The sequence below is a fragment of the Xenopus tropicalis genome, chromosome 7 (assembly GCF_000004195.4).
Source record: "Xenopus tropicalis strain Nigerian chromosome 7, UCB_Xtro_10.0, whole genome shotgun sequence".
NCBI classification, from domain to species: Eukaryota; Metazoa; Chordata; class Amphibia; order Anura; family Pipidae; genus Xenopus; species Xenopus tropicalis.
The window spans coordinates 58,139,421-58,163,644 of NC_030683.2; the positions used below are offsets into that span (position 1 = coordinate 58,139,421).

General features: G+C 39.0%; 1 protein-coding gene across 1 annotated transcript in view; it reads left to right on the forward strand.

The window, feature by feature from the left end:
- ssh3 (slingshot protein phosphatase 3) overlaps positions 1 to 24,224 on the forward strand; it is a 165,381-nt gene that overhangs the window by 123,057 nt on the left and 18,100 nt on the right. The window contains exons 8-10 of the mRNA XM_002938500.5: positions 9,453 to 9,534; positions 21,525 to 21,653; positions 24,050 to 24,096. Of these exons, the coding sequence (XP_002938546.1) occupies positions 9,453 to 9,534; positions 21,525 to 21,653; positions 24,050 to 24,096 (258 nt within the window). The remainder of the gene's footprint in view (positions 1 to 9,452; positions 9,535 to 21,524; positions 21,654 to 24,049; positions 24,097 to 24,224) is intronic.

Below are 24,224 nucleotides of genomic sequence, written 5' to 3' on the forward strand. Positions count from 1 at the left end.
AAAAGTAGGTGTTTTGGCTATTACATTAGGCATCTATTTAACCCAACTATATTGGAAACATTTCTTATTGTGCTGAGGCTTTTTAACCACTGAACTGTTACTTTAATAACTTACCACCTCAGGCCTGTGACTTTTGGCCTTCCCTCAACCCTGGGCATGTCTACAGCCTTAGGCTTTGGGCACACTGGTCATTTTTTCCACTTCTATGAGAGAAGTGGATTTGCTTCCATCAGTAAAACTGCACTGACAAGTACAGATTCTGCTTGCATGCAGGCACATGCAGAGGAGCGGAGGTCAGCCCAAAAATGCCTGCTTTCATGTTTTTAGAGCTGACCTCTGCTCCAGTCACGCTTTACTGCTGAGTTGGAGTGATATCACCCCCCTCCCAGCAGACGATCAGCAGAACAATGGGAAGGTATCAAGATCACAGCTCCCAGTAGGTATCAGAATAGCACTCAATAGTAAGAAATTCAAGTCCGGTTTGTGACTCCTCCTGTTACATGGGAGTAGGAGAAACAATAGGTTATCTGAAAGCAGTTGTAACGTGTAGCGCTGGCTCTTTCTAAATGATCAGACTCAGGCACAATGCACTGAGATGGCTGCCTACACACCAATATTACAACTAAAAAAATACTTTTGTTGGTTCAAGAACAACATTTTAAATGGTAGAGTGAATTATTTGCTATGTTAACAGTGTGATTTAGAGATAAAATTATACCATAAAAGTCATGACAGTAACCCTTTAAAAAGGACATTAAGAAAAAAGGAATAAAGAGTGACTGAGCTTTTATGAATCAAGGCTGCCCAAACTGGGATTGTTCACAGATGAGAAGATGAGCTTAAGGTTGGATAAGATAACTCTTTATAAATATTTAACATGGGGCATGGCCTACATGTGGTCTAAGTAGGATGCACTGAGAAGGAGCTCCGTTTCTGGGCCCATAATATACTGAACTGAACTGTTCACTGGCCAAATACCAGTTCCTGGGCTGGTATTTCTTTTCTTCACTGGAGGAAGTGATAACCTGACTTGAGAACTGTCCATGGAACTTGCTGCTTTGCACTAGATGAGAGCTTCACCTTTCCAGGCAACCCACCAAATATGCTGTCCATTTATGAGGTCATGTTGGGGACACTCTATCAATCCAACAGAATGGAAATGGAACGGAAATGGAACAGAATCTCTCAACAACTCTGCACATAATCTTAAAATTCCAATGTTGGACTGGTTTGGAAGATACACTTCCCCCTACCTTGACTGGTATAAGTTTTATTCTTTAGGAGTAAACTCACAGTTTGGTTAGGGATGGAATGGGTACTACTGTACTACTGTACAGGGAATGGAGTTAAAAGTTTGTGTTTAATACATGTTCTTCTGGCAAAGCACAAAATGCCTAGGGCTTTGATTGTCTATTTGGTAGCCCCATGTCAGCTTTGTCTCTGTGCTTCCAAAACTTGCCTCCAAGGCTGAAATTAAAAAATGGGCACTTAATTTCAGGCCACTGGGAGCAAAGTCAAAGGGGGAGGTGAGCAACATGTTACTGGTCTCAGCAGAGACGGATTACCTATTGAGTGGTACCAATAACACACCAAACAAATGACACCCTCCTTACTTTAAAACATATGAATGTTTGATTTGCCCTTTAATCTGGGATTTGGAACACACAGAGGTGGGGTTGTAGGCTTCCAGTTGGACAGCATTGCTCTATAGGGATTATTATACCTGTTCTGAACATTTATAATATAAAAATTGGGAACACATTTAGTAATCTTAGTGATCTTAAGGCACCTGCCCAAAAAGCTTCTTTAGAAGAGCTAGGTTTAGAACTTTAAGTGTGGGTTTAAGTGTTTCCACTCCCTGTGAAGTGAAGGGCGCCAGTGCATTTATACCCTGTAGGACGGAGGACCCTTGTGTCTCCTGTGGAGCAGAAAGCTCTGGGGCTTTATAACTAGGAGCCACGTTTAAATCTTCTATTGGGGTTGCTCAGAGCTTGATTTAATTTCCTTTGAGCATCTGTATTAAATGAGACAAATCATATAAAAATTAAGAATGCACCAGTGAATTATACTCCTAAATATAGAAGGATTGTGCTTAAAAATGTTGTGTTTCAGACTGATTTATTGAGAAATTCCACCAAAACTTTACTAGTCCCGCCCATCTGTTCCAGTTCATGTTGGCTGAATTCTCGTGATGTGCAGGGGAGCTGCCGGCTCTCAGTACACTGCACTGTAGGATAGGAACCAATCGGCTGCTAGGCTGACCTGATAGGGAACTGAAGCCTGTCTTTGCTAGTGTGAGTGCTGTTTTTGGCTATCCCCCTCCTGCTGTGCTTCTGGCAGGGACTGTTAGGACATGCCCACCCTTCATTTGAAACACAGAGAACTGATAGGATCTATAGGGAGCTTCAATAGAGGGGCCATTTTTGCAGACTGCATTCAATTTTAGCCCAAAGTGAAACCAGCACCATATGTTATTCATAATTGCCTATAAAATTAGGGTTTTTTTCATTTATCCAATATGTCTCCTTTAAGGACAGAATATAGGGTAGTAGAAATAGGAGCAGAATCTAAGTCAGCAAGTAGGGGTAAACTATGGATATAAGTAGGAATTATAAGCAAACGTTTTAACTCAAAATCTCAACTTTTACACTTATTTGTAATCTGCTCTAACAAGTTAGCAAGGTCTTGAGAATCAATGTTGTTGTTTTCTGGCCAGGAAAATGTAAATTTTTTCTCTTTACCCCATTTTTTTAAGACCTGATGAATTTACGAGGTTTTGGCTATACAATTCTTCTAACATAGCTGGTAAGGGTTTCGATTTAAACAGATGAAACATTTTCTCTATGCAGACAATAGTCACAAGTGTGTAATAGAAAGAAAAGGAATCGATAAATACCAAAAAAGTGTGTGAAATGAACAGAGATAAATCTCAATAACCTTTATCAAAGAGGGGCAGCGTGGGGCGATGTTTTACAAGGCGATTGCTTGAGAGTTTCTTGGTAAGGAAGTTCTGTTAAATTCACAGATGTTACTACTGATAATACTTAGATACTAACCACTTATTCTACAGTACATCTGTGAATTTAGGCAGAAACATGAATATGAAAAGCAATCACACACCACACACTAAGGGAATTCCCATTAGAGGGCCTAGTCCCCCCCAAGTCCCAACCAGTGGGGTCGCCCCCAAAACCATTGCCAGAGCCAATCCGAAGTCATTCAGATTTTGAAATGAGGTTGTAAGTGCCCTCATGGCTGGTTCACAAAGGGATTTTTATTTTTATTAAAGGATTACATGCACATACTAGAGCATGATATTCCACTGAGTTATGGCTCCCAGTGTATGTCCCAGCTCAGTACCATATATATATAATATATATATACACAACCCGGATTCCAAAAAAGTTGGGACACTAAACAAATTGTGAATAAAAACTGAACGCAATGATGTGGAGGTGCCAACTTCTAATATTTTATTCAGAATAGAACATAAATCACGGAACAAAAGATAAACTGAGAAAATGTACCATTTTAAGGGAAAAATATGTTGATTAAGAATTTCATGGTGTCAACAAATCCCCAAAAAGTTGGGACAAGGCCATTTTCACCACTGTGTGGCATCTCCCCTTCTTCTTACAACACTCAACAGATGTCTGGGGACCGAGGAGACCAGTTTCTCAAATTTAGGAATAGGAATGCTCTCCCATTCTTGTCTAATACAGGCCTCTAACTGTTAAATCGTCTTGGGCCTTCTTTGTCGCACCTTCCTCTTTATGATGCGCCAAATGTTCTCTATAGGTGAAAGATCTGGACTGCAGACTGGCCATTTCAGTACCCGGATCCTTCTCCTACGCAGCCATGATGTTGTGATTGATGCAGAATGTGGTCTGGCATTATCTTGTTGAAAAATGCAGGGTCTTCCCTGAAAGAGGTGACGTCTGGATGGGAGCATATGTTGTTCTAGAACCTGAATATATTTTTCTGCATTGATGCTGCCTTTCCAGACATGCAAGCTGCCCATGCCACACGCACTCATGCAACCCCATACCATCAGAGGTGCAGGCTTCTGAACTGAGCATTGATAACAACTTGGGTTGTCCTTGTCCTCTTTGGTCCGGATGACATGGCGTCCCAGATTTCCAAAAAGAACTTCAAATCGTGACTTGTCTGACCACAGAACAGTCTTCCATTTTGCCACACTCCATTTTAAATGATCCCTGGCCCAGTGAAAACGCCTGAGCTTGTGGATCTTGCTTAGAAATGGCTTCTTCTTTGCACTGTAGAGTTTCAGCTTGCAACGGCGGATGGCACGGTGGATTGTGTTCACTGACAATGGTTTCTGGAAGTATTCCTGAGCCCATTCTGTGATTTCCTTTACAGTAGCATTCCTGTTTGTGGTGCAGTGTCGTTTAAGGGCCCGGAGATCACGGGCATCCAGTATGGTTTTACGGCCTTGACCCTTATGCACAGAGATTGTTCCAGATTCTCTGAATCTTCGGATGATGTTATGCACAGTTGATGATGATAGATGCAAAATCTTTGCAATTTTTCGCTGGGTAACACCTTTCTGATATTGCTCCACTATCTTTCTGCGCAACATTGTGGGAATTGGTGATCCTCTACCCATCTTGGCTTCTGAGAGACACTGCCACTCTGAGAAGCTCTTTTTATACCCAATCATGTTGCCAATTGACCTAAATAGTGTTATTTGGTCTTCCAGCTCTTCGTTATGCTCAAATTAACGTTTTCCAGCCTCTTATTGCTACTTGTCCCAACTTTTTTGGGATTTGTTGACACCATGAAATTCTGAATCAACATATTTTTCCCTTAAAATGGTACATTTTCTCAGTTTAAACTTTTGTTCCATGATTTATGTGTTCTGAATAAAATATTAGAAGTTGGCACCTCCACGTCATTGCGTTCAGTTTTTATTCACAATTTGTTTAGTGTGCCAACTTTTTTGGAATCCGGTTTGTATATCCATAGGACTCAATGGCACTCTACAGCTCAAACCTGGCCAAAAGATAGTCACGATACCAAAGCCTGAATGAATTCCGAAATAGTTGTAGTGGGGTGGGATCACTTAGAAAAGCTCTGAAAATCACAGGGATGTGGTGTTTGTTGAAAATTCTTTTGAGTTTCTCAGACACTCCTGCTACATATGGGATGACTATATTGCACCTACTCTGTGTCTCAGGACGGTTATTCCTTTTGGTGTTCCTGTTGGGTATAGTTGCTGTTGTTTTGACAAAGGCCCAGTCTAGGTAGCCACAAGCTTTCAGTGCTCCTCTAAGATGTTTTCGTTCCTTGTCCTTGGACTCTGTATTGGTTGTCACACTTTTCGCCCTGTGGTGTAGAGTTCTAATGTCACCCAGTCTGTGTGCCAGCAGATGGTGGGAATCGAACAACAGATATTAATCCGTATAAGTGGGTTTCCTTTATACTTCTATTTTCAAGTTATCCCCCTCTTAAATGGATATCAAACAGCCCAAAAAAACAAGTTTGTTCTCATGGACATCCTCCCTTGTGAACTTTATGTTATTGTCCACTGAGTTAATGTGTTCTGAAAAGGCCGCCACTTCATTGGATCTGATTTTAACCCAAGTGGCATCTACATACCTCAATGATTACTTAACAAGTCCAGTTGCATTAGATTTATTTATACTAGATATAACAGTATGTTGGGTTTTTCAACCCAACATAAGAATACAAAAAGAAAAATTATTGGGCATACAAATTACCACAGGGTTTGAATAAAATGTCTGAAATTATATGAATTTAGCTTCTTTTTAGAAATGTGATCCCAATTTATTTTGTTGGTTTGAAAAAAACAACATACTGTTCTTTGACTTCAGTTTATTCTTCCACTTCTTAATCTTTTTTTTCTTTGCCTTCTTATTCTAACTGCCCCAATCAGATTTTACCTGTCACTTTCAATGGCGAAATTTAACCTTCTGCCATTCTCACAGTATTAATACCAGGGTACCCAAACTCACAGTTGGTCACTATGGGACTGCATTTTTAGGTTTGAAAAACTGGGTGGAGCCACCAACATCTAATCAGATTTCATATACTGATTTATGTTTGGTTTAAATTTAAAATTCTGCCATTCTTATACTAGTTAAACCAGGGTCCCCAAACTTTGCAGAGTTAGTCCCTGGGTGACAATAATTCAAGGTTTGAAAAAAGTGGGTGGAGCCACAGACAGCCGCTCAAATTTATTTTTTATTATTTCATTCACTCAGATTTCATTTCCATTGCCATTTTCACATGTTTAATGCCAGTGTCCCCAAACTTTTCACAGTTGGCCAGTGGGGGGGACTAAGGTAAAGGTTAGAAAAAGTTGGCGGAGCCACCAACAGCCAATCAGATTTCACCAATTGAATTTAATTTGTTTATATTTATACTGCTGCCTTTCTCACTCTGTATATGCCAGGGTTCCCAAACTTGCATAGTCAGGCACTGGATGACTACGTATTCAGGGTTATAAAAAGTGGGCGGAGCCACCAACAGCCAAATTGTTTCAAACCATTAAATTTCATTGGTTTATATTTAAAATGATGACATTATTTAAGTATTAATTCCAGGGTTGTTATACTTTGCAAAGTTAGTCACTTGGTATTTGCGATTCAAAGATAGAAAAGGTGGGCAGAGACACCAACAGCCAATTACAACTTATAATGGTGAAATGTAAAATGTTGTCAGTCCCACAATTTTTAAGCCTGAGTCCCCAAACTTTGCAGAGTTGGTCACTGGGGGACTGCAGTTCAAAAATAGGAAAACCTATTCTTATAGGAAAGTGGGTTGGGCCACTAATAGCCAATCAGATTTCAGCCATTGAGTTTCATTGGTTTAAATTTAAAATGCTGTCATTTTCACACTATCTATGCCAGGGTGGCCAAACTTTGCAGTTTGTCACTGGGTGACTTCAACTCAAGGTTAGAAAAAGGGGTCACACCCACCAACCACCAATTACAATTCACCTATTGACTTTTATTGGTTTAAATTTAAACTGCTGCCATTCTTTAACTATTAATTCTAGGGTCCCTAAACTTTGCAGAGTTAGTCACTGGGTAACTGCAGTATCAGGTTAGAAAAAGTAGGTGGATCCGCCAACCCCCAATCAGATGTCACTCATTGACTTTCAGTTGGTAAATTTAAATTGCTGCCATTCAGACACTATTAAAACCAGGGGCCCCAAAAGTTGCACAGGGGTTTTTGCTATATAACTGTGGTCCAATATTATAAAAACTGGGTGGGGCCAAAAACAGCCAATCAGATTTCATTCAGTGACTTTACGTTTTTCAAACCAACATGAAGTTTGTTCTCAAGAAGGTTGTCTTTAGATCTCTATTTAACCATTCTCTTATATATGCTTACTACACCTTTTGTGCTCTAATTCAGTGAAAAGTGGTTTGTAAGTAGTAAAATGTCCCTTCCCTGTTGTTAGGATGATTAAATAATATGCTCGACAATTAATGCTATATTGGATACACCTTCAACTTAAATTATTTGTATAATTATCTGCCAACATTCTTTAAGCTTTTTTAAAGGAGACATATACCATTGTTTTTAACTTTATTCTAAATTGTAGCTAGTACTATAAAATTGAATAAAACAACTTTTATTTCTCACCTATTATTCAAGAACACTGTGCAATTGTTGTGAAACTGCTGAAGCCCCTCCTGTTTCCAGGGCTTCCGGCTAGCAGAAACAGGCTGACTGTAGCTGGGGCCACTGGCTCTGGCTTCTTTCTATAGAGGAGCCGCATCCACTAGACCAGTGCTGTCCAACTTCTGCGGTGCCAAGGGCCGGAATTTCTCTCACATACGTGGCGGAGGGCCGCTAATGGAAGCCAGTGTTGGCCACTCCCCCATTTTAAACACACCCACTTCAAACCACCCATTTTATCACAATGGTCGCTGCAGGGGTATCAACCATCATTCATATGTTAAAGAATTATATTATGTCATATTAAGACACACCCTTAAATCCATATGCCTCCTCCTCCCCTGTGGATAGCACAGCAACCCCCAGCACATAATTACACATCTTAGGGACCATTTAATGGCTATTTCAGCTGCTAACAAACTCCCAGAACAAACCCCTGCCAGGTTCACCTCCCACAGGCAGCATAGGGCAGGCAGAGTATGGAACACACAGGCAGCACTCTGCCTGTCCTATGCTGCCTGTGTGTGCCATACTCTGCCTGTCCTATGCAGCCTGTGTGTGCCATACTCTGCCTGCCCTATGTGCCATACTCTCAGGTGTGAACAGGGGAACAATGTGGATGATTACAGCCTGAGCCTGAGGTGTGAACACTGCAGGGGGTGAACAATGCATAGATTAAAAAGTGTGAACAACACAGGGGATTACATTTTTAAACAATACAGAGGGATTACAGCCTGAATCTGAGGTGATAACCATGCAGGGGCCAGTTAATCTCAGTACTGATACCATTTAAAGTTAACACAAAGTTAAGCCATCAAAGCAGCCAGACAGGTGGGGGGCCACACAGAGGGGGGTCGAGGGCCGCCAGTTGGACAGCACTGCACTAGACGAAAGCCTGGGGGTGGAGATGTGGGCGGTGATTTTGATGACATCATTTTGGCAGGCACGTCAGTCACACTTGGGTCCTGCTCTCCTCTGCTGCTCCTGTCCCGCCCAGCCCTCCCAACTAGCATTTTAGTGCACATTCTGCCAGATTCATTGCCTCTGTGGCTCATAAATGCTGCTGTAACTGCCCATTTCTTTATAAAAGAGTCAAATCTTTTTCTGCTACTTAGTAAAAGCAATATACTGTACCTAATGCTAACTGTGTAACTGGTAACAGATACACAGGCAGGGAGGTGGGAGGGGTTTTCCCTGCTACAGCAGAGTTTAGCCTGTCTGTTAGTGCTGTGACCATTTCCTGTGGGAGAATGAAGAGACACTCCCACCTCTCATTTCAGCTTGGCTTCAGAAGAGTGAAGATCTCTCTGCAGCTCTGATATAAAAATGCTTTTAGCAGGTAAAATGCATTCAGATCGGTTTTTTTCCTGCAAGATTCCACAGGTTGAGGAAAGATGAATCATATAACTGAATATGAAGGTTATATGAAATGTCTCCTTTAAAATATTCAGTCCAGTCTTGGTTCAAATAATCAATAATCATCCCTGCCTTGTATAGCAGTTTTGCTGTTCCAGACTGTGGAAATATTGTTACTGATTGGAGACCCAGTAACAGGAAGCCTTGCCCTTTCTATCTGGTAGAGGTTTAGGATCACAAGTTATCACAGATCCTATTTTATTCTCATATACTGAGTAATTGAAAACTTTTCTACTAACTAGCTAAAGATATCTAAAATGTTTGCTTTTTCTTATAGTGTCTCAGAACCATAGCATAAAGTTGAATTTTCTAAGTAAACATGTTGTTGTAATAAAGATTACTTTTTATATTTTTCTATCACATAGAGAAGAGACAGAGCGAATTATTAGACTAAAACTGCGAGATATCCTGAGAGAGAGTGATTTGGAAAACATAACATCCAAGGAGGTAAGTTAATGGGCAAAGATACTAAAATATGTAATTTATAATATAAATGTATGGAATATTGTATTCTCCACTGTAAATCATGAGGAGTTTCATTACCATAATAGGCAACCACTAGAAAACTATTTTTTAATGTGATATGTATTAACATTTTATTACATAACAGGATATAAACATTGTAAAGAGTAAGTTACATGTAGTTAGTGGTAACTAAACATCAAATTTAAACTAAATCAAGCAGTACACTAAGGCAAGTTATTTTGACCTTGCGATACCCAGTGTTACTAATAATATCTTAGATGACCATTAATATATTCATGCAATTACATAGTAACCAACTATGCACAACCATTATGCCTATACCTGTATATAACCTGCCTAAGTTCTAGTTTATCCAGAGGAAGGCAAAAAACCCCATCTGAAGCCTCTCTAACTTGCCGCAGAGGGGAAAAAATTCCTTCCTGACTCCAAGATGGCAATTGGACCAGTCCCTGGATCAACTTGTACTAAGAGCTATCTCCCATAACCCTGTATTCCCTCACTTGCTAAGCATCTATCCAGCCCCTTCTTAAAGTTATATAATGTATCAGCCAGCAAGACTGATTTGGGGAGGGAATTCCACAACTTCACAGCTCTCATAGTAAAAAATCCTTTCCGAATATTTAAATGGAACCTCCCTTCTTCCAAACGGAGTGGGTGCCCTTGTGTCCATTGGAAGGACCTACTGGTAAATAAAACATTAAAAAGGTTATTATATGATCCCCTTATATATTTATACATAGTTATCATGTCACCTCTTAAGCGCCTCTTCTCCAGTGTAAACAGACCCAACTTGGCCAGTCTTTCTTCATAACTGAGACTTTCCATACCCTTTACCAGCTTAGTTGCCCTTCTCTAGACCCTCTCTAACTCAATCATGTCCCGTTTGAGCACTGGAGATCAAAACTGAACAGCATATTCTAGATGGGGCCTTACCAGCGCTCTGTAAAGGGGAAGAATAACCCCCTCCTCCCATGAATCTATACTCCTTTTAATACAGCTCAAAACCTTGTTTGCTCTTGCAGCTGCTGCCTGGCATTGCTTGCTACAGCCAAGTTTATTATCTACAAGGACTCCAAGGTCCTTCTCCATTATTGCCTAGTGCAGTCCCATTAAGGGTATAAGTGGCTTGCATATTTTTACATCCCAGGTGCATGACCTTACATTTATCCACATTAAATCTCATCTACCACTTAGCCGCCCAGATTGCCAGTTGGTCAAGATCCTGCTGCAAGGATGCCACATCCTGGATAGAATTGACTGGTCTGCAGAGTTTTGTGTCATCTGCAAACACTGATACATTACTTATTATACCCTTCCCTCATTTATGAACAAGTTAAACAAAAGTGGACCCAGTACAGAACCCAGAAGGACCCCACTGAGAACCTTATTCCAAGTAAAACATGATTCCAAGGAAGCGTATCAATAGGTTTGCATATGTATGTAAAAATATAATCTTGAAGCTACTTTATATAATGTATTGGCCAGGTAGAAAATGTATATGATTTAGGTAGAGAAATACACAACTTTACAGCTCTTACTGTAAAAACCTCATTCCAAATATCTAGTATAAATAAATCTAAAGCAACTGGACTTGTTAAAGGAACAGTAACACCAAAAAATTAAAGAGTAAAGTAAATAAAATATAATATACTAGTGCCCTGCACAGGTAAACGTTGTGTGTTTGCTACAGTAACTCTACTATAGTTTATATATAATAAGCTGCTGTGTAGCCCTGGGGGCAGCCATTCGAGCTGGAAAAAAGGAGAAAAGGCACAGGTTACATAGCAGATAACGGATAAGCTCTGTAGAATACAATAGTGTTTTATCTGTTATCTGCTAAATGCCTGTACCTTTTCTCCTTAGAATGGCTGCCCCCATGGCTACACAGCTGCATTCTTTATATAAACCATAGTAGTGTTTCTGAGGCAAACACACCAGTTGCACCAGTACATTATATTGGAATTTCTTTTATACACTTTTTTGGTGTTACTGTTCCTTTAAGTAATCATTGAAGACATACAAGTTCAGTTGCTTTAGATTTATTTATACTAGATATACCATGACTTGGATGAATGAAAATCATCATAGTCATACTCTTTACAAATATTTTGTTAGAACCTCCTTTCTTCTAATATGAATTGATGCCCTTGTGCCTGCTCAAAGGACTTACTGGTAAATAAAGAGTAAATTTAACCCTTTCACTGCCAGTCATTTTGGACAAAGCGGAACTTCTACTGCCAGACAGTTTTTGAACATTTTGCACTTTCCTCGGGGGGACTTTTAGTTTATCCAGGAAAACTATATAGTGTTTTTTCAGGACAACCTAAGCTTTCAAAATATGGTAGAATTTTGGTGTAATTCCATTTCTGTAACAAGATATAGGCTTCTAAATGTCTACAAAATTAAAAAAAAATATTTTCCATAATATAAACACACATACCAGAAACAAAAATTATTTTATGCACAAAAATACAACTGATTTAGAAAAGTCCCATGCCTCCTGAACGTGCCAATACCAAATATATATAGTTTAATGGAGATTTCTCACTTGTATAGGTCAAAAACTCCCAACAGTACACTACCTGCTTCAGAAAGCTGCATACTTTAGATTTCAAGGCCAAAAATTCCACTAACAGAAGGTTTATCCCAGAAAATTACACATTTCTTAAAAGAACAGATTCTGGGGAATCCAGAATAGGCACAACTGTCTGTCTACTCCAAACTATCAAGTCACAATGCTTTCCTAAAGTTATTGGTTTATATCAAAATTTGTGAATTTTTTTTTAAAAATCACTTCAAAGCTTCCAGTCTATAGTATCTTATCTCCTATTGGTCATAAAATAACCAAATAAAACACCCTAAATATGAAACTAAACATAGCAATTTTGATGACATTTCCAAAAATCCCCTCAAAGCTTCCACTTTGCAGCATCTTATCTTCCACATAGCATTACCAAGATAAAACACCCTAAATTTGGACACCAGGGGTCCACTAAACAGTTTGATGCCCAATATGCATAGGTTTACCTAAGTATGTGGCATGGGAACATACCCCCATATGATCTGCCATTTCAGCTTCTGCAAAATCAACACTTTTACATCATTTTGTGTGGGATGCTACAAAAAAGTACGCTCACCCCAGAAAGCCATATATTTTTGGAAAGTACACATTCCCCCAAATCTAAAATGGGTACCTGTGTCTTTGTACTCCAAAGTACCAAGCCGCAAAGCATTTCTAAAGTTAGCAATTTTGATGACATTTCCAAAAATCCCCTCAAAGCTTCCACTTTGCAGCATCTTATCTCCCACATAGCATTAGGTACCAAGATAAAATACCCTAAATTTGAACGCCAGGGGTCCACTGAACAGTTTGATGACCAATATGTATAGGTTTACCTACGTATGTGGCATGTAGGGGCCCCAAAGTGAACATACCCCCATATGATCTATCATTTCTGTCCTTTCAGCTCCAACAAAATCAACACATTTACATCATTATATGTGGAATAAAGCTAGTCTAAAGTACGCTTACCCCAGAAAGTCATATATTTTTCCCCCAAATCTAAAATGGGTACCCGTGTCTTTCTACTCTAAAGTACCAAACCACAAAGCTTTTCTAAAGTTCCTAAAGCTGGCAATTTTGATGACCTTTCCAAAAATCCCCTCAAAGCTTCCACTTTGCAGCATCTTATCTCCACATAGCATTAGGTACCAAGATTAAACACCCTAAATTTGAACGCCAGGGGTCCACTGAACAGCTTGATACCCAATATGTATAGGTTTACCCAAATATGTGGCATGTAGTGGCCCCAATGGGAACATACCCCCATATGATCTTTCATTTCAGCTCCTGCAAAAACAACATATTTACATACTTTATGTGGGATAATGCTACAAAAAAGTACACTCACCCCAGAAAGTCATATATTTTTGAAAAGTACACATTCCCCTGAATCTATAATGGGTACACATTTCTTTCTACTCCAAAGTACCAAGCCGCAAAGCTTTCCTGTTTGCCGAATTTTATTTCAGAAAATCGCATAAAAATGTTGCAATTTGACCCCAAAATGAAAATAGCGCATATGGATTTCTCTCCTGCCAACTCAGCTTTTGCACATAGAGGCCCCTGACAGCGTATTATGTGCCGTAACCCCCCCTAACTATACAGAGACCCCCAGAAAACCATATATTTTTGGAAAGTACACATTCTGATGAATTCAAAATAGTGTATACAGGTACATGTGTGTAAAAGTTGTGTGACGGTGTGTAAGTGTGTGCATGAGTGTATATAGGTGTGCAAAATGAAAAAAAACAAAAAAAACCTGCAGAATTGTGTGCTGTATGTGTGTATAAATGTATGAAAGTTTGTGTAAGCGTATGTAAGTGTGTGTAAATGTGTATAAATGCAAAAAAAAAAAAAATCACCCTTACCTGTCTTGAAGCTTGCCTGGTCCTGGTGATGCAGTCCTGTCTTCCATGTGGCAGGAACTCAGTGGGCCGGCGCTGGGGGGGAAGCAGGAAGTGGTACCAAGCAGCAGACGCGATGCGATCGCTTCTGCAGAGAGTATCTTTATCTGCCAAACATGGTATGGTGCACGTTGTTGACAGATAAAGCCTTTTACTGCAACAACGTACGCCATATGTACATAGTTATCCTATCCCTACTTAAGTGCCGCTTCTCCAGCAGAAACAACCCCAACTTGGCCAACCCTTTCTAATTCAATAATATCCCCACTGGAGGCCAAACCTGCATGACATATTTTATATGGGGCCTTACCAGTGCCCTGTACAGTGTAAGAATGGCCCCCTTCTTCCTTGAACTTATGCCGTTGCAGCTGCTGGCTGCTATTGTTTGCTAAAGCCAAGTTTATTATGTATGTATGTATGTATATTTTTATTTGTAAGGCACCTGGGCCAGATGAAATACACCCTTGGGTACTGAGAGAGCTAGGGGCAGAATTGCAGTGGCCCTTGTTTCTGATATTCTCAGACTCGCTTTCATCAGGTATGGTACCTAGGGATTGGAAGAAGGCGAATGTCATTCCCATATTTAAAAAGGGAGTAAGATCTCAGCCTGGCAATTATAGGCCTGTAAGTTTGACATCCGTGGTGGGCAAGTTATTTGAAGGCTTGTTAAGGGATCACATACAAAATTATGTAGTAGAGGATGGCATTATGAGCAGTAATCAGCATGGCTTTATGAAGGACAGGTCATGTCAGACCAATTTAATTGCTTTTTATGATGAGGTAAGTAAGAAGCTGGACAGTGGGGATGCAGTAGATATAATCTATTTGGATTTTGCCAAAGCATTTGATACCGTTCCCCACAAACGACTGCTTTCTAAGCTAAGGTATATTGGTCTTAGTGAAGTCGTTTGCACATGGATAGAAAACTGGCTACAGGATCGGGTACAGAAAGTGGTTGTTAATGGCACATTCTCAGATGAGATTTAATGTGGATAAATGTAAGGTCATGCACCTGGGATGTAAAAATATGCAAGCCCCGTATACCCTTAATGGGACTGCACTAGGCAAATCCATAATGGAGAAGGACCTTGGAGTCCTTGTAGATAATAAACTTGGCTGTAGCAAGCAATGCCAGGCAGCAGCTTCAAGGGCAAACAAGGTTTTGAGCTGTATTAAAAGGGGTATAGATTCACGGGAGGAGGGGGTTATTCTTCCCCTTTACAGAGCGCTGGTAAGGCCCCATCTAGAATATGCTGTTCAGTTTTGGTCTCCAGTGCTCAAACGGGACATTATTGAGTTAGAGAGGGTCCAGAGAAGGGCAACTAAGCTGGTAAAGGGTATGGAAAGTCTCAGTTATGAAGAAAGACTGGCCAAGTTGGGTCTGTTTACACTGTAGAAGAGGCGCTTAAGAGGTGACATGATAACTATGTATAAATATATAAGGGGATCATATAATAACCTTTCTAATGCTTTATTTACCAGTAGGTCCTTCAAACGGACACGAGGGCACCCACTCCGTTTAGAAGAAGGGAGGTTCCATTTAAATATTCGGAAAGGATTTTTTACTGTGAGAGCTGTGAAGTTCTGGAATTCCCTCCCCGAATCAGTCTTGCTGGCTGATACATTATATAACTTTAAGAAGGGGCTGGATGGATTCTTAGCAAGTGAGGGAATACAGGGTTATGGGAGATAGCTCTTAGTACTAGTTGATCCAGGGACTGGTCCGATTGCCATCTTGGAGTCAGGAAGGAATTTTTTCCCCTCTGCGGCAAATTAGAGAGGCTTCAGATGGGGTTTTTTGCCTTCCTCTGGATCAACTAGTAGTTAGGCAGGTTATATATAGGCATTATGGTTGAACTTGATGGACGTATGTCTTTTTTCAACCCAACTTACTATGTTACAATCCTGCAATGGATAAATCCAATACAACACAGACACCCAAGGACATCAAACTTGCCAGGGCAACCCAAGATACATCCTTAACACAGCTTGCTTTGTAGATTCATTGAGAGAATTACACCCTAAGACACGTGGATACACCTTCTATTCCGCCTCCCATAACCAATATTCTAGGATTGATGCTAATTTAGTACAATATCCAATCCCAACCCTCCCAAAATCTGCTTAAAAAAAGACTGAGGATATTACAACAGAAAATTTTGCAGAGGCTATTAAAAATCTTTAGAAAGGGAGGGCTACAGGGCCAGAAGGCCTATCAGCCTGCCATTACGAAAAATTCTCAGAAATACTGAAGTCTCTATACAATCGTATTGCTGAAGGCAAGATTATTTTTATTATTAGCAGCACATATCACACTAATACCGAAACCAAATAAGGACCCCTGACACCCAAAACACTACCGTCCCATCTCTCTCCTAAATCTAGATATAAATATTAACTTCTGTTCTCTCCAAGAGACTCTCAGCATTACTTCCTCAACTAATCCACAAAGATCAGGTAGGATTTATACTCCTTAGACAAGCAGGAGATAATATTAAGCAGATACTAAGTAAAAAAAGCAAGCAAAAGCTACAAATACTCAATTGGGAATCCTGGCTCTAGACATAGAAAAGGCCTTTGATTCACTTAACTGGGAATATCTTAGAGCAGTATTGCACTCAATATACCAATACCACATGCCATGTGGTATTCCCATTCTCACTAAACTTATTGAGCTTAACAGATTTCCAAATAAGGGAAAAATGTAACCCCTACTTTAGATACCATGTATGAACACAATTATCCCCAGTTATATATAGAATTTTAACACAAAAAATACAGGAATTGAGTAAGAAACAGATTTCCTGGATAGGAAAGATTAACAATATGATGACTCTACTGAAGTTGTTATATTACTTTAGGGCCCTACCCATAGCAGACTTACAAGGCTTTTATTTGGGACAATAAAAGACCAAGAATTAACAAAAAAAAAAAAAAATGTACCTACATAAACCCAAAGGAGGAGTGGGAGTCCCAAACCTACAACAATATTACAGGATGTGCTCAAATTGCTTCACTACATGGAGAAAATCCAGCTCCCCTCTGGGTTGAAATTGAATCTGCTTTAGCAAATCCAATCTCCCTGTTAAGCCTAGTATGAAACCCTGTTCCAGACCTTAAAAATTGCAAGCTTATGTCACCAATAACTCGCCAAATGTAACTCGCCAAATGTTACAATTGTGGCATATATTACAATACCAATATGGCCTGGCATCAAAGATTTTGAGGTTGACACCAACATGGGGAAATAGACTCTGCCCTCCAGGTCTAAACAATAAACCCTATTTTAATGGTGGGTTAAACAAGGGATAATCTACTCACACCAATTTACAGATGAAATAAAATCTTAAAAACTCAGACAATGCAAAAATGTGGAGAACCACCTACCGAGCACTTTCATGCAATACAGATAACCCACTTCATTCACCAGCTGTGGGGCAAAATCAGTATATCATGGACATCCGTGGAAACTATTTGTGAGATTTCACCAATGGGCTGGAAAACACTATCCATGCTATACTATCACCTGAACCATACACACTCTGATAAGCTGCAGCATATGCTGGACTGGAAAAAAGACCTTGGAGTAATACTCCCTCAGGAGACATGGCTTAAAAATTACCAAACTATTTTTAAAGGAAGCTATAATGTAACCATAATGGAAACCTCACTTAAACTACTTCTTAGAGCATATTATGTACCTGAACGGCTCCACCAAATTTATCCTACAACCACACCTCTCTGTTTTAGGAACGTCACCGCACAGGGAACTATGTGGCACATTTGGTGGGCTTGCCCAATAGTACTAGACCTGTGGACAAAAGTAGCTGCTATCCTCTCCAAACTGTTCTACAGAAATATTCCCCCATGCCCCAAGAATATGCTTCTGGGACATAAACTACAAGGTCTAAATAACGCAGCACAATGCCTCATACAATACATATGTATGGCAACCACGATTCTTAAACTCTACTGCCAGGATCCTCCTGCTCTCTCAAAAGGGGGAAACTGTTCAGCCTCACGTAGGGAACACTCACTCTCTTTAAGAAAAAGCTCAGCTGTTACCTTCTGGAGCACTAAAACATTATTTTGCCTAGTCCTGCGCTTAAGGGCAAATGCCCATACCTGGTGCACTCTTACCTTCCAATTTGTGCCTCTATGTTACCCAACCACTTAGACTGTTAGCTCTATGGGGCAGGGACCTCCTTCCAACCGTGTCTCATACCACATGGCACTTATTCCCTGTGCATTTATATATTTATTGTATTTATTTATTATAACACTTATCCTCCCTGTGTGAAATTTTGTATTTAGTAAGATTGTACAGTGCTGCATACCCTTGTGGCGCTTTAGAAATAAAGTTATACATACATACATACATTACATACATACATACATATTGCAGCCCAGGGGAAATCAAACATACTTTCCATCACAAAAGTCATGGACAAAATCGAATATATACATGCTAATGAGGTTATCAAATACCAACTGGATAATAAGATGGAATTATATCTCAAGATATGGGATATCTGGATACTAAACAGAGACGGTCTCTCTTGTTCACAATCCTATGGGTAGGGCCCCCTATTTTAGGCTATTATAAGTCAATATATATGACTATCCAATGCCGAGACGTTTGACCCTAAATACCTCCACCTTTAGTAATATGCAAACACCTAATGAGATAATACAGAGAGACCGAGAACGCAAATTGTTGTATTTTATTGTATTTTGTTTTATGATCATTCTGCATTATAATTTTCCTAACTTACTGTGACAAGTATGTATGGAATAATAGTCACTGTATTAATAAAAATCTACAAAAATAAGGTTTATAAAAAATACTCATCAGTGCTTTGTGGCAAGAAACATACTAAGTTCTGTTTCTGGTTGGTCTTGCTGGTGCTCTATGGACAGAGAAATTACTAAAATACAGTGTACAAAGAGTGGTCAGTGGTTTCAGGTCCTGTGTGGTTTAACACGGCTTTCTGTGTTGGTTTCACACAGCTTTCTGTGTTGGTTTCACACAGCTTTCTGTGTTGGTTTCGCACAGCTTTCTGTGTTGGTTTCACAATTTATTTATTTTAAGTAAACACTTAAAAGAGAAGGAAAGGTAAAAACTAAGTAAGCTTTATCAGAAAGGTATGTAAATACAGTCATAAGCTTTAAACGCTGCACTCTATCAAAAGAAACACAAGATTTCTTGTCTCCTTTTTGACAGTGCCAGAGTCTGTGCAGCTCTCTCCCCTCTCAGGGGAAGAGGGGAGAGAGCTGCACAGACTCCTGCTCCCCCATCCCATAAGAATGCTAAGAACTCTCTCCCACTTCCCTTAGGAATGTGTGATCTGAGCTATACAGCAGGAAGCTTCCTCATGGTCTTACAAACTTGACATATACAGGGTTTTTGGTGCAGGAGTGAGGCATTATGGGAATTTTGTTTACGAAGCTCAGAGGTTTTTTTTCTGATCATGAACAGGCGAAATATGGGGAGATTTAAGGGCACTATTGGGAGAACTGAAGGTATGCCTGTAGCTTGAGATTAACAATTTTTTAGCCTTTCCTTCTCCTTTAAAGGAGGGTGCTGAAAGCAATGTATATGTATCTGTCTATGATACAAAATTATGCAGACTTTAATGCATCCAGGATGTGCCATTTCTGGTGATGGATCTGGAAAAAGCAAATGAGCAAGATAGCTAACGCAGACAATAAATGTTTTAAGGTTAATCAAGATTTAATAAATGTAAGGTTATTAAATTGGAGAATGAAAAAAAATGCTGACTACTTCTATCCTTACTGGGCAAATTCTTGATGGAGAAGTACCTGGGGGAACATGCCAGTCAAAGCTAGGCAATGCTGGTCAGCAGCAGCAATTTAAGAGGGGTATACATTCAAGAAGGGGGGTCATTCTTCCCCTTTACAAAGCACTGGTAAGGTCCCATCTAGAATATGCAGAGTAGTTTTGGTCTCCAAAACTTAAAAAGGCATATTACTGAAATAGAAAAAGGCTAACAAAAAGCGAGCTTGCTGATAAAGTTTCTGTTATGAGGAAAGGCTGTCCAAAATGCAAATGTTAATGCTGGAAAAGATGGCGGATATGATAACTAATTCACCAAGGTCCTTCTAGCGGACATCAGGGCATCCATTTATATTTGAACAAAGAATCATAAGATGTAAAACGGGTTTTTACTGTGTGAATTCTACCCAAAGTATTTTTGTACTGGCAGATATTTTCAATAATTGGCTTTTCTGCCTTTTCAGAAAAATAAAAAGTTACTGAAATTTACACAATATTGGTCCAGGGACTGGTCTGATTGGCTTTAAAGAGTTGAGGAAATTCCCCCCTCCTCTAAACTAATTAGAGGGACTTCAGAAGCTTTTTTTTTTTTTTACCTTCCTTTGGATCAGCCTGGTTTCACTGAAATGTACTTGAAAATGTATCAACCTCATCTACTTTGTCTGTAAAATGTGTATTACCAATATATAGTTTGTATTAAATGGGATAAAGATGAATAGGAGGGGAATCTTCCCATTTACAAAGCATTTCAAATATACAGTGCAGCTTTGTTCTTAAGAAATGTAGTCAGACTCATCAACCCTAATACCCCAATACTCCAATACATGTGCAGTGCTTAGCTACAACATGTAAAAATACAAATAACAGGAAAACAAAAACCCCAGAACAAATCTTAGTGAATAAGTATGTCACAGAGCATTAATTTTTAAATATATACATATGATATATTAAAACATTGTCTCTCAATACTTGCAATAGTTATCTGTTAATATAAATAACTTAATATGAATATACAACCTTAACAATGAAAAACAATGTAACTTTTTATCCACTGCACTTAACTAAAGTATCAATCATATAAATAAATAGAAAATGCATCTAGATATCAGTCAGGTCAAAAAAAATATATCATAAGTAGGTAAGTAGATGAGTACCTAAGTCCAGAATATACCTGGAGTACACTTGGAACAACGTAGTTCTGGGAGAGGCCCTGGCCTGGTGCATTACTACCCTGATGATGCTGTATGCCCTTGACCCCCTCAGACACCAAAGAGATAAGCATGGAATGGGTTAAGGGGGGTGGCAGCAGCCACAGAAATTCCCCTGCAACAGCAAAATGTCTACCTAATGTGTTTTTTTTTTTTAATTTATATTTCCAATATCAGAAAAAATGTTCTTATTCTAGGTTTGGACATGTGGGTAGTACATCCCGCAATCTGCATCTGCAAACTATACCCAGCAGATAAACTGCTTGTGTGGTGTTAAATTTTATAAAATTGAATATTTTTACAAGGCCTTCCTGTAAAATCTCTTGGACAACATGTAATGCACCTTTGAGGCTCCTCATTTTCTTCAGTTTTACTTTATTTCACATTTCTTATAAGGTCTCCCTTTTGGCCTCAACCTAATATGAAAACATGGAATCCATGTCACATAAATGTCTAATCTAGTTTTTTTTTTTTTTCAGGTACGGAGTGCTTTGGAGCAGCACACACTTTGTGCACTGCAGGACTACAAAGAGTTTATAGATAATGAGATGATAATCATCCTTGCCCAGATGGATAGACCATCTGAGATCTTCCCATATCTTTATCTGGTATAGACATCTTTTAAAATATATCTGCTTTTTTGCTCTTTAATATTTTTATTACAACCTCAAATAGCGGAGTTAAAAATCCCAGAGTAAAAATCAACTCCCAGTCTGAAATCACACCCCAGAGCACTGTGGATTACCGGAGCAATCAGTAAATGGGGTGCAATACACAAAAATAAAGTCTGCTCCAAATAGTTAGTCAACTGAAGTGAAAAGTCATGAAAATATTTTGCGCTGTGGGAAATTCACCACAATCCAAGTCTCTATGTTATAGTTCTTTAAAATTAAATTTACACATTTTTGTAATCAATTCAATGTGCTCTGATTTTGAAGGATAAATATGAAAAACCTTTTCTGTCAATTTGAATGTTCTCACAGAAAAAAAAATCCCAGCCTTTGTTCTCCATAGTCTTTCTCTCCCCATTAAAACTGTAGGACTTTTTTTGGGGGGGGAGGTGGGACAAGCAACACCCACACACATTATAAGCTCACCCTTCATTCATTCTAGGATCCGTATCTGTCTCCATTTCTGTTATTTATACTTACCCTCTTTGCTATTCAATTTTGTATTTTTGTCTCCCTTTTCTTGTTCCCTCTTCCTCCAACCCTTTCTCCTCACATGTGCTTCACTAATCTAATGCAAGTCCTTATCCTAATTATTCTCCCCTTTTAATCTTTTTTTCACCTTTATGTCTCTATTCCCATTTTCCCTCTCCATTTACTTTACACTTTCTTGCTCTCTCTATCTCTTACTCTTTATGAATTGCACCCCTCACAGGTTTCTCTCTTCCTCGTTCCTCTCTTCTTCATTCTAATTTTTTTCTCCTCTTCTTTAAAGGAGCAGTATAAAGGGCTTCTGCTCAACATATATTTTGTTTGTTAATTCAGTTAGGAAATATGTACTTTTTATGATAATCATAAAAATATTATAATGAAGTAGCAGTACAGGAAATCCCCTTGTTCAACATAAGTTCCATAAATAGGGATTGTGCTGAACACAAATTTTGCCTATTGTTTGAATCATCTATGTTTTGGCTTTTTTTTATGCCACACAGGGTGAATTGCAACTTCTTAATGTTTGGTACTTATAATGTAGATAATTAGATTAGTATCTTCACCCCTTTGTTGTAATTGTTTTGTTAGCAGGAGGCCAATATAAGGGTGGATTATATGTGCACTGGTAATTAAATTATCTACTAAACATGAGCAGTCTAATTTCCCGGCTTGCTTTGTTTAACTCAAAAACAAATAACAAAAAAACATATTTTTCTTGACAAAAACTATAGGCAAAAAGTATTCTCCCCTTTATAATTTAAGTCACATTCTATATTCGCACTCATTTTAGCACAATCAAAACAAATTAGCAGTTTGCTAATTCTTGTACTAATTTTGTGTAATGATTTATTCATTATCTCATCAGGCTGCAGCTTGGGGCAGAAAGGGCTCTGTTTGGGCTTCTTGTTGGATGGCTGAGTTGTTTTGATTGTGCTTGTATAAGTCAGGAAGTAGAATGTGATCTTCGTTCCAGCTTCTGATGCCTTGTAATCACGTAAAAATGTGAAAGAAGGCATTTCCCCCCAAACCAGATCACTGCATTCAATGTGTTTTACATGTGGCAATTGCCATGCAAAAAGTGTTTTTTTCACCAATGTGTCACCCACTGAATCAATGATTTACAGACAATACAACGCTGCATGTGATAATGCCCTTATTGTTTTATAGCAGAGGTCAGACTTTTAAATCTGCATTGCTTTAATTAGTGCATTGTTATAGTAACATGCATAGTAACATAGAAAGTGAGGCTGAAAAAAGATGGACGTCCATCATCGAGTTCAAACTTTTATGCCTATATAACCTGCCTAACTGCTAGTTGATCCAGAGAAAGGCTAAAATCCCCATCTGAAGCCTCTCCAATTTGGCACAGGGGGAAAAATTCCTTCCTGACTCCAAGATGGCAATCAGACCAGTCCCTGGATCAACTTGTACTATAAACTGTATTCCAAGAGCCCTGTATTTCCTCATTTGCTAAAAAGCAATCCAACCCCTTCTTGAAACTATATAATGTCAGCTTTCCTAATTGGAATGGGTGCTCTGTTTGGAAGGACCTACTGGTAAATAAAGCATGAGAAAGATTGTTACATGATCCCCATATTGTTATATGATGTTATTTGCTTTCTGTGAAAAGGTGACAAGGAGAGGTTTATTTGACTACAGATGTTTTCTGGCTTGTGCCAGTGTAGGTCAGAACTTCCCATTAGTCTTCAACCTAATAGTCTTAGGAGAATGCTGTAAAGTTAATACAAATCTAATACATATTTATTAGAAAACAGCATTGCAAATTCATCATAATATTCCCTTGTTTGGCTGCACTATATCCCATGATGGTTATTTTTTTGCAGGGCTCTGAGTGGAATGCATCTAATCTGGAAGAACTGCAGAAGAACAAGTGAGAGAATCTTTTAACTCACACAAATGTAACAAATGTGACTGTGGCATTCTATGGCTACTTGTAACAATTTTAAGTTACTGTGCATGCACATGCATATACAAAAACATATTAATCATTGTCTAATT